Source organism: Pelophylax lessonae (assembly GCF_965119305.1).
Source record: "Pelophylax lessonae genome assembly, chromosome: 5".
NCBI lineage: Eukaryota > Metazoa > Chordata > Amphibia > Anura > Ranidae > Pelophylax > Pelophylax lessonae.
The window spans coordinates 494,113,843-494,131,746 of NC_138772.1; the positions used below are offsets into that span (position 1 = coordinate 494,113,843).

General features: G+C 45.8%; 1 protein-coding gene across 2 annotated transcripts in view; it reads left to right on the forward strand.

Annotated features, from left to right (window-relative positions):
- Positions 1-17,904, forward strand: part of OXR1 (oxidation resistance 1) — a 957,024-nt gene that overhangs the window by 801,807 nt on the left and 137,313 nt on the right. For both annotated transcript variants that reach the window (XM_082257928.1, XM_082257929.1), the window contains 2 exons: positions 1,832-2,013; positions 13,896-14,668. In XM_082257928.1, coding sequence (XP_082114054.1) covers positions 1,832-2,013; positions 13,896-14,668 — 955 coding nt within the window. The remainder of the gene's footprint in view (positions 1-1,831; positions 2,014-13,895; positions 14,669-17,904) is intronic.

The following is a 17,904-nucleotide window of genomic DNA, read 5'->3' on the forward strand; positions in this document are numbered from 1 at the left end:
ACATGTGGGGTATCGCCGTGTATGTCCGATCCTGGGCAGGAATTCTAGCACTAGATATCCTCTGTAAATCTAAAGTGGTAACCTGTAAAAGTTTTACACTGTTGCCTATGGATAGTTAAATTTACTTTTATTTATTTTTTGCATTTGAAATTTGAAAAAGTGTATGTTTTCCAAAAATTGTGTTTGAAAAACTGCTGCACAAATACCAAGTGACATAAAAAATTGCAAAACCGACCAATTTATTCTCTAGGGTCTCTGCTTTAAAAAAAAATAAAAAAATATATATATATATATATATATATATATATATATATATATATATATATAAAAAAAATTTGTCCCTTTTTTTTTTAACCACTTTACGACCGCCTGCCCCAGTTATACTGCGGCAGGCAGCCGCTCTTGTGTAAACCGCAGTAGGTATACGTCGGTCGCGCGCAGGGAGTGAGCACTTGCCGCCGGTGGCGCGCTCCCGCCCCCGCTCGTCAGCGGGGAAGCCGATGCACGGGGCAGGAGGCTCCGATTGCTGCCTGACACCCACGATCGTTTCCCGCTGAGAGAGAAGAACAGTCAGATGTTGTAAACACAGCCGACCGTTCTTCTCCCTGGAATGATCATAGAGCCCATGTGATCCTTCTATATAGGATCACAGGTCTCTATGATCACTTCACAAGCCACGCCCCCCCACAGTTAGAAACATGCCCCTAGGTACACATTTAACCCCTTGATCACCCACACTGTTAACACCTTCCCTGCCAGTGTCATTATTACAGTAACAGTGCATATTTTTAGCACTGATTACTGTAGTAATGTCACTGGTCCCCCCAAAAGTGTCAAAAATGAGTACTCAGTTAGGGGTCCGATCTGTCCGCCGCAATGTCGCAGTCCCGCAAAAAATCGCAGATCGCCGCCATTACTAGTAAAAAAAAAAAAAACAATAAAAATGACAAATTTGTTCTGTAGTTAGTAGACGCGATAACTTTTGCTCAAACCGATCAAAATACGCTTATTGCGATATTTTTTTTTATACCAAAAATATGTAGCAGAAAACAAATTGGCCTAAAATGTTAAAAAATTGTGATTTTTTAAAATTTTTTTTTGGGGAATGTTTTATATAGCAGAATGTGAAAAATATTGTTTGTTTTTTTTTTCAGAATTGTCGCTCTTTTTTTGGTTTATAGCGCAAAAAATAAAAATCGCACAGGTGATCAAATACCACCAAAAGAAAGCTCTATTTATGGGAAAAAAAGGACATCTATTTTATTTAGGTACAGCGTTGCATAACCGCACAATTGTCCGTTAAAGTAACGCAGTGCCGAATCACAAAATATGGCCTGGTCATTAAGGGGGCAAATCCTTCCGGTCCAGAAGTGGTTAAAAGTGATCACATACCCTCTGTTCTCTATTGCATAGGAGCTGAGGCATGGGAAACAACATTACACTGATCTTCCCAGTGATTTGCTGTGTGGGGGAGTCAGGACAAGTATGATCATTAGAACAGAGTCAGCTGAGTTCCCAGCACAGCTAGAAAACGAACCATGCTATCCTGCCTAGTGTGGTCAGTTGTTGTTTTTTTTTTTTTTAAATAAGAACGCATGGATTTCACACAAAGGAAGCAATACAAAGAGGACTGGATAGTTTTTCATAAAAGTACATGGTACAGCAGGCACATATCCGGAATATGAAATGTTGGGGTAACAAGCGCTTTAAGGTCTGCTGGTCAGAGTGAAGATTTCTGGGTCAATATTCAGTCAGTTCACAAGCTTTTTGTGAAAATTCTAATAACCATGAACCTTGCTCTGAGATTTAGAAGTGTGCTTTTTTCTTTTAGGGTTCGGTCAGTGGTGTACTTCTGGTGACGCCAAATAACATCATGTTTGATCCTCATAAGACGGATCTTCTGGTGCAGGAGCACGGCTGTGAAGAGTATGGCATCATGTGCCCAATGGAGGAGGTGACCTCGGCTGCTATGTACAAAGAAATAGTCAATAGCAAATTGAAGGATATTCCTGTGTAAGAATATTTTCTTGTCACATTACTTTTATACAAACTTCTATTTTTTACTATGCAATTACATTTTATATTGTATAAATACACCGTCTTTTGAAAACTGAGAAATTCAGTTGTCTTTTGTTTTTACAAGGCGAGTGCCGCCTAATTGATTTTCTTCCTGTAGTGTAGCTTTTTCTGTTCATACCTGCAGTGATTTTTCTTTGTCATTGCTCCATACGCTCTACCGTATAGAATCCATGGTTTTGTATGCTGCATTGATGAGACCTAATAAACGTGAAACAGCCGTGTGCCAGTATGACAGAGTTTGATTATTATATCTTAATATAGCAGTAATCCTGGAACTACCATTGGTCTCCTGGTTATACAGAGATGGTTTTATGACCATTTTCCAGAGACCGATATAAATCTTACTTGAAGTCATGCCATGCTTTGTACAGGCGGTCCCCGGGTTACAAACAAGATAGGGACTGTAGGTTTGTTCTTAAGTTGAATTTAAGTCAGGACGGGTACATTTTTTAAGTGGAACTCCAGCCCAAAAAATTATTTTTTTTACGTTTTTTTGGATAGCATAGGGAAGGGTTACCACCCCTGTAATGTTTGTGTTGCTGTCTGTACCCCTGTTCAGAAGATTTCACCTCACTTTTGGCGCTTTTCCACTGCATGGTGCGGCTCGGTTTAGCTCGCTTTGGCCCTTTTCCACTGCATGGTACGGCTCGGTTTGGCTCGCTTTGGCGCTTTTCCACTGCATGGTACGGCTCGGTATGGCCCTCTTTGGCGCTTTTCCACTGCATGGTACGGCTCGATATGGCTCGCTTTGGCGCTTCTAACTGCATGGTATGGCTCGGTATGGCTCGCTTTGGCGCTTTTCCACTGCATGGTACGGCTCGCTTTGGCGCTTTTCCACTGCATGGTACGGCTCGATATGGCCCGCTTTGGCGCTTTTCCACTGCATGGTACGGCTCGCTTTGGCGCTTTTCCACTGCATGGTACGGCTCGGTTTGGCTCGCTTTGGCGCTTTTCCACTGCATGGTACGGCTCGGTATGGCTCGCTTTGGCGCTTTTCCACTGCATGGTACGGCTTGGTATGGCTCGCTTTGGCGCTTTTCCACTGCATGGTACGGCTCGGTATGGCTCGCTTTGGCTCTTTTCCACTGCGTGGTACGGCTCAGTATGGCTCACTTTGGTGCTTTTCCACTGCATGGTACGGCTCGGTATGGCTCGCTTTGGCGTTTTTCCACTGCATGGTACGGCTCGGTATGGCTCGCTTTGGCGCTTTTCCACTGCATGGTACGGCTTGGTATGGCTCGCTTTGGCGCTTTTCCACTGCATGGTACGGCTCGGTATGGCTCGCTTTGGCTCTTTTCCACTGCGTGGTACGGCTCAGTATGGCTCACTTTGGTGCTTTTCCACTGCATGGTACGGCTCGGTTTGGCTCGCTTTGGCGCTTTTCCACTGCATGGTACGGCTCGGTTTGGCTCGCTTTGGCGCTTTTCCACTGCATGGTACGGCTCGGTATGGCCCTCTTTGGCGCTTCTCCACTGCATGGTACGGCTCGATATGGCTCGCTTTGGCGCTTCTAACTGCATGGTATGGCTCGGTATGGCTCGCTTTGGCGCTTTTCCACTGCATGGTACGGCTCGCTTTGGCGCTTTTCCACTGCATGGTACGGCTCGATATGGCCCGCTTTGGCGCTTTTCCACTGCATGGTACGGCTCGCTTTGGCGCTTTTCCACTGCATGGTACGGCTCGCTTTGGCGCTTTTCCACTGCATGGTACGGCTCGACCCCTGTAATGTTTGTGTTGCTGTCTGTACCCCTGTTCAGAAGATTTCACCTCACTTTTGGCGCTTTTCCACTGCATGGTGCGGCTCGGTTTAGCTCGCTTTGGCCCTTTTCCACTGCATGGTACGGCTCGGTTTGGCTCGCTTTGGCGCTTTTCCACTGCATGGTACGGCTCGGTATGGCCCTCTTTGGCGCTTTTCCACTGCATGGTACGGCTCGATATGGCTCGCTTTGGCGCTTCTAACTGCATGGTATGGCTCGCTTTGGCGCTTTTCCACTGCATGGTACGGCTCGCTTTGGCGCTTTTCCACTGCATGGTACGGCTCGATATGGCCCGCTTTGGCGCTTTTCCACTGCATGGTACGGCTCGCTTTGGCGCTTTTCCACTGCATGGTACGGCTCGGTATGGCTCGCTTTGGCGCTTTTCCACTGCATGGTACGGCTCGGTATGGCTCGCTTTGGCGCTTTTCCACTGCATGGTACGGCTTGGTATGGCTCGCTTTGGCGCTTTTCCACTGCATGGTACGGCTCGGTATGGCTCGCTTTGGCTCTTTTCCACTGCGTGGTACGGCTCAGTATGGCTCACTTTGGTGCTTTTCCACTGCATGGTACGGCTCGGTATGGCTCGCTTTGGCGCTTTTCCACTGCATGGTACGGCTCGGTATGGCTCGCTTTGGCGCTTTTCCACTGCATGGTACGGCTTGGTATGGCTCGCTTTGGCGCTTTTCCACTGCATGGTACGGCTCGGTATGGCTCGCTTTGGCTCTTTTCCACTGCGTGGTACGGCTCAGTATGGCTCACTTTGGTGCTTTTCCACTGCATGGTACGGCTCGGTTTGGCTCGCTTTTGGCGCTTTTCCACTGCATGGTACGGCTCGGTACGGCTCACTTTGGCGCTTTTCCACTGCATGGTACGTGTTAGAACGGTTCGGTACGGTTTGGTACAGCGGCGCTTTTCCACTACATGGTACGGCTCGGTACGGCTCGCTTAAACAGTACCACCTACCTCGGTTGGGGTTCCAAATGGGCCGTACCTATACCATATCCCACAATCCTTTGCATGTAGCCTTGATTGTTTGTCACTACTAGCCACTGATTGGTCAGAGAATCGTTGTAATCCCACCCACTTACTATAGTGGAAAACCAAACCGAGCCGAGTAGAGCCTATACAGTGCTGAAATGTGCCGACTCGTACCACGCAGTGGAAAAGCAAACCGAGCCGAGCTGGGCCAAGCAGTGCCAAGTGGAGCCGAGTCGGTTCTCGCAGTAGAAAAGCGCCATTTCTGTCCCTATGAAAGTTGGATTTTGAAAATTTTGGGTTGTTGTGGAAACAAGGATTGGTGATAAAGCGTCAGAGGAGACACCTTTTTCCCATGAGAACTCTTACAGAAGTAAATTTCCCTTCCTAGGGGGAGATTTCTCCTCACTTCTGTTGTCTTCCTTTGTAAGTAGGAGTCGTTTGTAAGTCAGATGTTTGTAACCCGGGGACCGCCTGTACTTCAAATGGTATTAAACAAAAATGTATTACATTGCAGATTATCCATTCTTAGATGTGATGGTTGTATCAGTTTCCTTTTTTTCCCTAATATTTTCACCTGGTGATCTTACCAGTGAGCCCTCTTTTAACTTCTTCCCACCCAACAATGTCCTGGACTTGTTGATATTGATGATGGGTGCAGTTGCAGGCATCACTCAGATATCCTCTTTTTGTGCCAGCGATTCCCTGCACCATCAAAACAATCATAGTGGCTGCTCAGCAGTGTTAGTTGTACTAGCAGGTTTGAATACACTAGCAAACTGAAGCCAAACTTTAGCTCATACTTTTTATTGGATAAGTTTACCTTTGAGAACATGTTGCATGTTCCACCTATTTCTAGGGTGGAACATGTAACATGTTCCCAATGCTGCAGGCACTGCCCAACCCACCCCCCCCCTTCTCTCAGTGGAAGCAGTATGGGAGAGATTCCCTGTACTAGCTGTCAGTTTTTTTTAATCCATTACCCACACGGCCCCGTCATTCATTCTATGAATGAATTAATGAATGAACTACAAGCCCCGAAATCCTTTGCAGATGCATAGTTGCCAACATTTGAAAAAAATTTCCAGGAACACTTTGCAGCAATCAATTTACTTACCACACCCACTTCCATGAAGCTCCGCCCACTCCGCATAAATGATCTCCGCCTACTTATCAGATTATAGGGTCTACTCAATAAAGAGAGAATTACAGGAAATTGAAAAGGGAGGTGAATTATATAATAAGTGACACATGCTCATTGAAAACACTTTGGTTACATTTGTAATTTAAAATGGTTCTTTCAGTATATGATTTTCCAAGTTTTAATGCATACCATTATTTTTATAAGCGAAGCCTTGCACTCATAAATCCTATGTTTATTTTTGATGAATGGTATTAGGTGCAGAATAAGTTTCCAATGGTCCTTGTAGTCCTGTTGTTTAATTCCACGAAGTGCCTCTGCTTATCTCTTACATTTTCTCCTTTGAAGGCTTCTACTTGTCAGAGATTGGCCCCCAGACCCATTCAAAATGAAAGGCTTTCTCACCTTCCACAGAATATGTTCATCCCCTGCGAGGGACAAGTAGTGTCCAGCAGCACTCCCGGGTGACGGTCCTTCTCTGCTATGCAGCGGACTGTGGCGGCTGGCGCAGTGCTGCCAAGAACGAGTGCCTTTGATTGTGCCATTATGTAACTGCGCATGCGCCCGGGCCGGCCTAGCTTGTACAAGCTTTCCCGAGCCCGGCAGGCGTTGAAACGGCGCATGCACAGTTATGATGTCCGCCCGCAACCATCTTTTTTACGGGCAGCCGGGCATTTACGGGCAGCCGGGACAAATTAAATATCCCCGAAACAGGGTCCTATATGCCGGGACTGTCCTGGCAAAAACGGGACAGTTGGCAGGTATGCAGATGTCGCCTTGTAGTTCTCAATGAGCTATCACAGTGCTGTGGAGTGCCGTGGTAGTTCATTGATTCTTTCTGGCAGTGTATCTGCTTCCCCGTACAAACACACAGAGACCTGAATGGCAGATCATTGGTGCAATACTTTATGCGACCCCCCCCCCCCCCCCGCAAAAAAAAAAAAAAAAAAAGATGAATAAAAAATGTACATTCATTTAAAAAAAGTCAAGCAGGTATTTTTTTTTTTTTTTGTGGAGTAATAAAGCCTTTACATAAATAAAAGCTGATCATTGTAAGCACCTGTCTGCGGTAAATGGTTTGTCTCAACACTAAAGACTACATCTGCAGAACAGCTTGTTCAGTTGAAAGGCGATAGACTTGCTGACCAGATCACCAGGTTGGGGGGGGGGGGGGGGGGAGGAGTAAGCCTAAAAAAACATAATGCTCCTGTCACATCTAAGAATTGGTAGGCTACAATATTTTATTTACTCTTGTGTTTAATACTTCTTTAAAGAGCTTGAAAAGCCTAAACACTTTTTACCTTAATCATGCATTCTTATTTTATTGTTGTAAACCCGTAACATTTTTTTTTGCAACCTGAAAGAGAAACGCATAATGAGCTAGTATGCATCGCATACTAGCTCATTATGAAATACTTACCTTAGAACGAGCCCCCGCCGTGCCGCCCGCTTACCTGTATGACGGGCGACATGTCCGGGATCTGATTGGCCGGAGCCGCGGTGAAGTCACTTCCGCGCGGGAGCCGACGGTAACGGTACGGGGCTCTGCATGTAAGGTAAATATCTCCTAAACGGTACATTTTTAGGAGATATTTACAGTACCTATAGGTAATCCTTATCATAGGCTTACCTATAGGTACAAGTTACAGAGGAGGGTTTACTTCCTCTTTAATATACACAGTTGTGGATTTTACCCCAGGGACAAAGCACAGGTTTGCTTTACACGCAACCCTTTCACTGCCAGGCCTGTACGTCTTACCTGACAGTAGGGGGAATTATGTAAACAGAGGACTATCTCTATTAAGTTTAAAGTATTTGAAAAGCACCACGTCCCTATTGAATATTTAAGTGTGAGGAGTTATACTAGGAAGTATAGCTGGGTGCCACAAAGGGGACTTTACAATAGGGTGCTTAGGTATTATGTGGTATACCAGATATGACAAAAAAACATATATTAAAGTAAAAAAGCAAAATATAACTTTATTGTAAACAGCAATAAAAAATACACTGTGATTGGAGGAGTCACAGTATATTGTACAAAATTGGATTATATCACACCGACAATAAACAGCCATATAATTTCATACAAATATAGTCATATACATATTCTCCTAAACACAAGGGTAAGTAGTGTGTATGCTTTTGTACCCAGTTGCATCCACAATGGATGGTCTTTGTGCAGGAGGCGTGGTAGCCCACAACAATTAACCCAACATGTTTCGCAGCACTACCGCCGCTTCTTCAGGGGTATCTTTGAGGGTATCACATAAATATATTTGTCATGAAAGAAATGTACTAATGAGCTAAGGTGATAAAGAAAAAAAAGTAGGGGGAATTACACAAGTGTCTACACATGAAAAAGTCAATTGTGATGCACATGTTACATATGGCCACACGCCGGAGTGAGAGAAATAATTCTTGCACCAGACCTTTTCCGTAACACTAAACTAATGATCTAAAGGGGGCTTTTAGAGTGTCCCCATTTAAAAATATAGGGTACTGAAGTCTGTTGCCATTTCATGGTACACGCAAATTTAAAGTTTGACATGTTGGATATCTATTTATTTGGTGCAACCTCCTCTTTTTTTTTATCTTACCAAAAAATTGGGTAATTTTAGTGCATTTGTGTTCTTCCAAAATCAACTTTAGTGTATTTTTTACTGAAATTTTGTGTTTCCTGGACCATGGGGTTAATATTCTGTGACATCAAAAATTTTTAAACCACTATTTCATTCTGTAGGGCGTCTGCTTTCAGCAAATATAATGTTTTGGGGGTTTAATGTAATCTTCACGCCTGAAATTATTATTTATTTTTTTTGCATGTGTGCAAAAAAAAAAAATGCGAAACCGGCTCTGACAGCGAAAGGGTTAAAGGTAAAAAGATAATAATTGTCCTCCTAAATGGAATTGAAAGTAACCATTAGTAGTTATTTTCTCTTTTGTTCACTGACAGACACAGTTTCAAGTCTTCAGACCACTTTTGCTCTCTAGGAGAAGGGCTAGGCGGAAACCTTTTTGGTTACGCCCCTGGGGCCGTCCCAGAGGGTATACCATCACTTCCTGCTGTAGGACTTCAAGCTTTTTCTGCCTAGTTCAGGAGTAAGGACCTTGCTCTCTGCTGGGATCTGCGGTCCTGGCATTTTTTCCTATTTAAATTGAATTTTTTACTTTTTCTTTATTATTTTTGTTCCTGTGTGAACTACAACCAACAGCCGGACTGGGAGACACACTGGATAATCTAGACCCTTACAGTCTTCCCAGTCTGGCCTGCGAGCGCGACCCAACTACTAGCTCTGCGTTAAGTTGGCCGCGACATAGTCCCAATGGACGGGGACTGACCGGCGAGTCAAACACCTCATGAGGTCACATAGCATTGGTCACGACAGCAGTCATGACCAGAGTCGCAGCGTACCTCAGGCCGCAGCACCTCCATTCAGAATTGTTAGGGTGGTAGCAGGAATGGTAGGTCCCCCTGTGTCCTTCCTCCCCCTTGTGCTTCCCTCTCCTCCTTGCAGTGATCCCCCTTAAATTTGGATGCCCTCACCTGTCCCCCCCCCCCCCGGTCCCTTTTTGGGAGCATGGGTGAAATTGGGTAGCGGGGAAACATGGTGCTAGGCTGGATTAGTGGTGGGTGATGCCGCTGTCAGTCCTGGTTAAGAGGGGGTTCTCTCCTGGGGTCTGTAAATTTTTTCCCTGTGGTCCCTTGAAGCGCCACGTGGTACCGCAATTATTCCATGGTCTCTGTGATCTCCAGTTCGGCGGCCATGTTTCTGTAGTTCAGCGGCCATGTTTCTGGCTTCCCCATAGACTGGCATTGGCGGCCATTTTCCTGTAGTCGGAGACAGTGCTGAGGCTGTGGGGGTCTCTAGTGTCAGGTCAGCGTTTCCTCTTTCCAGTAGTGTGGCAGATCGTTTGGTGCTTTCCAGCTCAGGTGGTGAGTCTCTGGGGGTAGACTATGCTTCCTTGCTGTATACAGCGCCGCGGGTGCGCTGCTTCTTGTAGTGCCACAGCGGTGCACAGGGGGGAGGGGCCTCCCGTTTAAAAAAAAAATATATATATATATATATATATATATATTTTTTTTTTTTTTTTTTTTTCCTTTGCTGAGCAACGGTTCCGCTTAACCCTTTATGGTCATGGAGCCTGGGGAGCTTGTTTTACCACCTGATTTACTCCTGGAAGCTGCCGGACCGTCTGGGTCTCAGTCTGCCCTGGCAGCCATGACGGCAGCCCTACAGTCACTAGTAGGCAAAGTAGATATGGCCCTGCAATGGAAACCTGGCAAGAAGGGCCCCCCTCTTACCTGTATCCTCTGCTTCCTCAGATTCTGAGGTGAATTTGGCCGCTGAGTGTTCTAATAGTGAGGATGAGTCGTCCTCCTCTGCAGCCGCGCATTAAAAAGCGCTGGTGGAGGCCCTGATTGTATCAGAGCGGGAAACTTTAAAGTTGGAGGACTCTGCTACTGCAGAGTCGGCGCCGCCGGTGCAATTTGGCACCCGCAAATCTTCTAAGGGGAATAAGGTTTTCCCCTTTCCTGCCTATTTTGACAAGATTGTCACTAGTAAGTGGGTTTCCCCCGAAACGCATGGCTGGAATACCAAAAGCGTTTTGGTAGAAATCCCTTTGAGGAGTCTCTTCTGAAGAAACTGGTGGTTTCACCGTCAATGGTCTCTCAGGTTTCCACTGTTTTGCTGGTGAAAGATTCCCCGTCTTTTAAGGATCCCATGGATAAAAGAGCAGAGGCTCTGGTCTGGTACCTTTTCAATGTGGCTGGTTCAATTTTAGGACCGGTATTTGCTATCACCTTGGTATCCCAGACCTTAATGGAATGGGCTAAGATTTTTGCGCCAGGATCTGGAGGGGAGTCAACAGCCTTCTGAGCTGGCGGATCAGTTGATCTAAAGGTTACAGTATATTTGTGATGCATCCCTGGATGCGGTCCCCCTGGCTGGCAGGGTTTCTGTGACTGTGGTGATTCATTGCCACATGATCTGGTTGAAGTACTGGTCAGCTGACCAGGCTTCTAAAAAGGTACTGATTGACCTTCCCTTTGTAGTTGACTGTTTGTTTGGTGCCTCTATGGAAGAGATCATTAAGGGCCTTACGGGAGTCAAGAGTACTTTGCTTCCACAGGCTGCTAAGGGCAAGGAACCTCACTGTAAGGGGTCCCTTCTTTTTGTCTCACAAGCTGCCCTTTCGTCCGTCTGGATCACAGGAAAAGGGCTCGAGATCCACCCGTAACTTTGCAGGAGGCTCCAAGAGACCCTGGAATGGTAAGTCCAAAGTGGGCGCGTCTGGTTCCGCAGACAAGCCTTCCCCAGTCTGAAGGGGTGCCCTCACCCACATCTGGGGTGGGGGGGATGTCTTCGTCTTTTTCCAGATCCGTGCCACAAACTGATTCGGTTTGGTTACAAGATCGAGTTTCGGTCCCTGCTTCCGGCAAGATTCTTTCCTTCCAACTTATCCCTGTCTCTAGAGCGGCTACAGGGCCTCTACGGAGCAGTGCAGGACCTGTTAGCACAAAGAGTTATTGTGCCGATTCCAGAGTCGGAACATTTCCAAGGTTTTTATTCAAATCTGTTTACAGCTCCCAGAAAGAAAGGTAAGGTTTGTCTGCATGTCCATACTGGGTCTGATGGTCTCCACCTTCTAGAGGGTTTTGTTTGCACAGTTCCACACCAGAATTGGCAAGTGGACTATCTCAGTCGGTAGACGTTGGATCCGGGAGAATGGTCTCTTCACCCGGAGTTATTTCATCAACCTATGTGGACCTGCTGGCTTTCCATCTCAACAGGAAGGTGCCAGAGGTTTGTGTCAAGGTCCTGGGATCCTCTGGCCGACGCCGCAGACGCTATGGTGGCCACTTGGGGTCAGCATCATCTGATTTACGCCTTTCCTCCAATTCAATTTCTGTCGAGACTGCTATGCAAAATCGAGGTAGAAGGAATTCCATTCCTTTCCTTCTGGTGGCACCAGACTGTCCTTGCTGGTCCTGGTGCGCAGGCCTGGTAAGGCTGGTAGCAGACGTCCCTTGGAATCTTCTCTCTCAGGGACCAATCTTCCATTTTGCTTATGGTCGCTGGCTTTAACAGCGTGGCTATTGAAAGCCAGGTGCTGAAAGACAGACGGCTGTCGGAGTCGCTGATGCCTACACTGTTGAAGGCCAGGAAATCTATTTCCAGGAAGGTTTATCATCGAGTTTGGAAGGCGTACATTACTTGGTGTGAGTCGCAGGGGTTTCTTCCCGCTCCTTTTCTGTGTCTCATCTGTTGGAGCTTCTACAATTGGGTGTAGACCAATGTGTTCTTGGTTCACACCTTTTGTGCAGAGAGTTCGCCATCTGGCTCCTCTGGTGCGATCTCTGATACCTCTGTGGGATCTCAATTGGGTTCTGTCAGTGCTTCAAAGGCCTCCCTTTGAAAAAAATATTTGGGAAATTCCTCTGCTCACTCTGTCGCAGAAGGTAGCTTTCTTAGTAGCTATTACTTCCGCACGTCGCGTGTCGGAGTTGGCTGCGTTGTCCTGTCGGTCACCTTACTTAGTGATTCATAGGGACAAAGTGGTGTTACGACACTGTCAGTCGTTCCTTCCTAAGGTTGTATTTGGGTTTCATATGAATGAGGACATTGCGCCACCATCCCTATATCCTAAGCCTAAACATCCTTGTTAAGAGCGATTTCGGGTTTACCTGGTGGTGACTGAACCGATTAGGAAATCCAATTCTTTGTTTGTTCTTATGGATGGACCTCATAAGGGGCAGGCCGCATATGCTGCGACCATTTTCAAGTGGATCAGGCAGACGGTGGTGCAGGCCTAGTCCATTAAGGGCCAGGTTCCATCTTTCCCTGTTAAAGTGCATTCTACGAGGGCGCTTAGTGCCTCATGGTCCTTCCGTCTTTAGGCGTCAGGGGTTCAGGTGTGCAAGGCAGCTACTTGGTCGTCTGTATATACATTCACAAAATTTTATAAACTGGATGTCCTTGCATCTTGAGATGCAGCGTTTGGCCGCAAAGTTTTTCAGGCTGCGGTTTCGGAGGCTTCCACTTCTTGAGGGTGAAAATTTTTTTTCTGGTGGTGAGCTCCTGTTACCTGGTTGGCTATGTTTAGCCTTGTTGGGAATTCTGCGTTTTCTGTGTTTTTTCCCACCCCTCGTGTTGCACTGCTTTGGGACATCCCAATGGTCTGAAGGCTTGAAGCTGTGTCTGCCAGTTAACGAAAGCGAGAACTGGATTCTTGTCTTACCGTAAAATCCTTTTTCTTTGAGGTTCACTGACAGATACAGCACCCGCCCCTATTTTGGGGTTGAGTTATTTGTTCTTCTGACACTGCTTGTTACAAACTGAAAGTCCTACAGCAGGAAGTGATAGTATACCCTCTGCGACGGCCCCAGGGGGATAACCAAAAAGGTTTCCGCCTAGTCCTACTCCTAGCGAGCAAGAGCAGAAGGCCAATGGTCTGAAGACTTGAAGCTGTGTCTGTCAGGGAACCTCAGTGAAAAGGATTTTACGGTAAGCCAAAAATCCAGTTTTTTAAATAACCCTCCTCCCCCTGCACCCTCCAAAATTCAACACTTACCCACCCGTCTACGCTCCTTTTTAGATTTTTCACCGTGGGTCCTATTTTACAGCTTCTATGTGAAAAATCTCCTCAGGCCACACATTTATGTATTTATTTTTAGTTTTTCATTTATTAGAGGTAATTGCATAACGCTGTCACATATATGCGCAGTAGAATCTCCTAATGGTAGGATTCTGCGGCACATTAGTGACCTGGCCAGGAGACCATTTGGGAAGAGGCTGTGCTGATCTCCTCAGAGTGGAGATCTATGGGTGTAGACAGGTACTGTAAGTGTAAGATTAAGAAGAATTTGGGGGGGGGCTACAATTTTAAAAGTTCATAAATATATATATTTATAATATTTTATTTATTTTTTTCTTTCATAGAGATGTAGAGCAGCTGACCAGTATGAGAGATTTCTGCCAATTTAAGAAAATTTCTCAATGTAATAATCACGACTTTGATACAAAAACGTGGGATACCGGAAATGACAGTGCCAGCACCGCCCCCCGCAGCACCGAGGAGTCCTTGTCTGAGGACGTTTTTACGGAATCTGAGCTGTCCCCTATTAGAGAAGAGGTGCATTCTTCCGATGAGCTGCGACAGGACAAATCTTCAGGCGCATCCTCCGAATCTGTTAAGACAATCAACCAACCAGCAGGAGAATGTTGCACAACAAACACTTCAGACTCCCCGGATGCTTTGCATGAAAAAGGCAATGGCGAGCCTTCAGCCAATGACAGCGGGATTGCCAGCAATGCCAACGATTTGGAAAAGAGTGACGCTTCCATTAAGGTAGGTGAAGACTTGGATAAAGTATCCGAAACATCTGCTGAATTACAAGCCAGTACCGAGCTGGGGGAAATGGAAGGTGCAGGGAACAAATGCAAGGAGGACAAACAAGGGTCGGACAGTGAGCCTAAATCCCGGGATCAGAGTATTGATAAAGAAGAATCTGAACCTGGAAACCAAGGAGAGGATACAGAAGGAGGACGCCGGGTAAAACCCTCATTGGGAGACTCAGAAACTGAAGCAGAAGAACTGAGACAGTTTTGGAAAAACCTCACTATGCAACAAGCCAAGCAGCAGCGGGAGGACATGCAGCACGCCACGCAGAGGGAGAATAAGCCAAAGATGAGCACAGATTCTCATGGGGAAGGTAAGAATTTACTTTACTGTCAGATGGAGAAATTTCACTCCATCTTTGTTGACTACCTAAGGTCGCTTTCACTCTCATTTGCTTTTGATGCGTTTTTAGGTTAAAAAAAAAGCAGAAAAACATATAAAATGTATCTTTTAAATCTTAAGGAACTCTTCATACCAGTGTGCTGTGGGTGCCGTGCTTTTGAAAAGGTCCTGCATGCTGCATCTTTGGTGCGCTTTTCAAAAGATTGATTTCTATAGAAAATGCATCAAAAATGCACCCTTGGTGCGTTTTTGGTGCATTTTTTGTTGCATGTCCAGGTTTTAGGTGTGTGATTGGAATCAGGAGCCCATAAAACACGGGGGGGGGGGGGGGGGGCATCAAAATTTTTTTTTTTTTTTTTACTGCATTTTTTTTTTTTTTTTCAACAAAGCAGTGTGAAAGGGCCCTAAGTGTTTCCAGGCTTGTATACAGATTTGTCACTGCATGCTTCAGACTTCTATTAGAGTGCATACATTACATGTGTCAAGCACAAGGCCCATGGGCCGAATCTGACCCACCAGGCCATTTCACGTGGCCCTCGCATGTAGCGCGCTCCTGAACTCTGCACTCGCTACATAGCACGCTTCTGAACTCTGCACTCGCTTTGTTAAAGATCTATGGCTGTCAAAACTCTTCATTAGGCCTCATGCACACTGCTGCTATTAAACTCACATTTTTTTTTTTTCCTGCCTTTAAGCTCCCCTAATGTTATCCTATGTGTCCATGCACCCTTGGGCGTTTTTAGCAGTTTAGTAGTAGGGGAGTTTAGAAAATGTTTTCTGAACACCCTAAAATCACATTCAATAGAGGGAATTTTGACCACAAAAAAGCTGAATGCTGTTAAACACGCCTGAACGCTAGTCGTGTTTAGCCCTAAGTGTTTATCTCAATGCCCAGAATAAATTAAAATTCTGGGCAATTTAGCCATTTGACAGCTGGAGGATTTACGCCCCCTTCATGACCAGGCCATTTTCTTGCGATACGTCACTGCATTACTTTAACTGACAATTGCTTGGTCTTGAGACACTGTACCCAAATAGCATTTATGTCCTTTATTTCCCAAAAATAGTCCTTTATTTCCCAAAAATAGAACTTTCTTTTGGTAGTACTTGATCCCCTCTGCATTTTTTTTCTTTTTTTTTTGCACTATGAGTTAAAGACAAACCATTTTGAAAAAAAATATATATATTTTTTACTTTCTGCTATAAAATATATCCAATAAAAAAAAAAAAAAAAATCAAATTTCTTTATCAATTTAGGCCAATATGTATTTTGCTACATATTTTTGGTAAAAAATCCCAATAAGTATATATTGGTTTGCGCAAAAGTTATAGCATCTGCAAACTATGGGATATTTTTATTTATTTCTTTTTTTATACTAGTAATGGCGGCAATCAGCAACTTATAGCGGGACTGCGATATTGCAGTTGACAATTTGGTCACTAAGGGGTTCATTTACTAAAGCTAGAGAGGGCAAAATTAGCCACAATTCTGCAGAGAAACCAATCAGCTTCTACCCTCAGCTTGTTTACTTCAGCTTTAGTAATAAAACCTGGAAGCTGATTGGTTTTTCTGCAGAATTGTGGCTAATTTTGCCCTCTGTAGCTATAGTAAGTACACTAGTAAGGAACACAGGATCAATGCCTTTCCTCCTGGCAGAATGGTGATCTACCTTGTTTACATAGGCAGGCCCCGTTCTGCCTGTGTATCCGAGGATCGGCGGGTGCTGGTGGACATCGAGTCCATGGCACCCGCTTATCTGCTCCCGCTGTGCATAATCGTAGCCGGAGCAGGCCGGCAGGCGGCGTGCATGCATGCCCTAGACTCAGAAGTGTCAGGTCATGTACTAGGTAAGTGATCCGGTGCAGCAGTACCACTTTGCCTCTGTAAAGGTAAGTTATACGGGTGGCAAGTGGTTAAATAAAATGGCCAAACTCCAAGCACTGCACAAAATGCAGCTTAGGTGAGTTTATAACGCTGATTTTCTCCTGTTAGGCCCCATTCATTCACATTGGTTTCCTATAAACGTTTCTTATCCTAAGTGTGTCAGAGACTTGTTCCCCCATTTTGCACTGTGGCTTCTCCCACTAGCCTCAAAGGCACTATTGTGTCCTGTGGTGGCATTGAGGCCAGTAGATAGAACCACAGCATGTGATGGGGGATGCAGGCATCTAACCCCGCTAGAAGGGTTGAAATAAAGGAGAAATTGGCCGCACGTCATTAGCTGCTAGGAATATAAATCCTTTATGAACATACATCAAAGGTACACAGAATACAGAGATAGACGCGTTTCACACTTCCAAAAGTGCTTGTTCCCTACCTAACGAACAAGCACTTTGAAAGTGCGAAACGCGTCTATCTCTGTATCCTGTGTACCTTTTGATATATGTTAATAAAGGAATTCATCTCCCTAGCAGCTGTTGGTGTGCGACTGATTTCTCCTTCACACCCAGGGGCTGACTGGCAACTTTTGGCCCAGGGGGCAAGTACAAACCAGAGGCCCATGGTGCAGCCCCCCTCCCACTCTCCCTATTCCCATCCTCCTTCTGTTCCCAATTCCAGGCTAAAGCTCCACTCCAGGTACTCTCTACTCACCAGCCGAATCCGGGTTCCCGACCTGGCCAGGAGGGGACAGTTGGGGGGAGCTGGGACAGCTCGGTCAGGGCTGCCTGGGGGAGGAGAGTCTCCAGTGGGGCATGGAACCAGCCTGTACTAAGACACTGTTTACACCATCCATGCTGGGGGAGAGGCCTGCGCTCTGTCTTTGTCTTCATCCTGCACTCAGTAGGTCAGCAGTGGGGACTTTTTAATTCTCTTCACTAGGAATCCCTTAGGTATGTCTGTGGCAGAAGTGGTGCAGCCTTTTTTACGGGGAGAATCAGAGCGGCCCGGGGGGGCAATTGCTCCCCTGCCTCCTGGCCCAGTCCTCCCCTGCCAGCACCCACAGCACAGGGATTGCTTACCTGAGCGGTGGTTGTCTTCTCATTTTCTGCTAGAAGGGTTGGTAACGGGTAATGAAGATTCTCCTTGAGGCAGGGAGCTCTTCAGCCCGATCTTAATCGGCTTCTACCAGAGAGGCAAATATGAACAGTTTCTTTAGCAGGAGCCTTTTTATTAGAAACCTTTTTGATGACAGCTACAAAACTCACCCAAGCTCTACTGCCATATGAATGGTGTAAGATAGAGTGGCGGTGCTCAGGCTAGAAAGT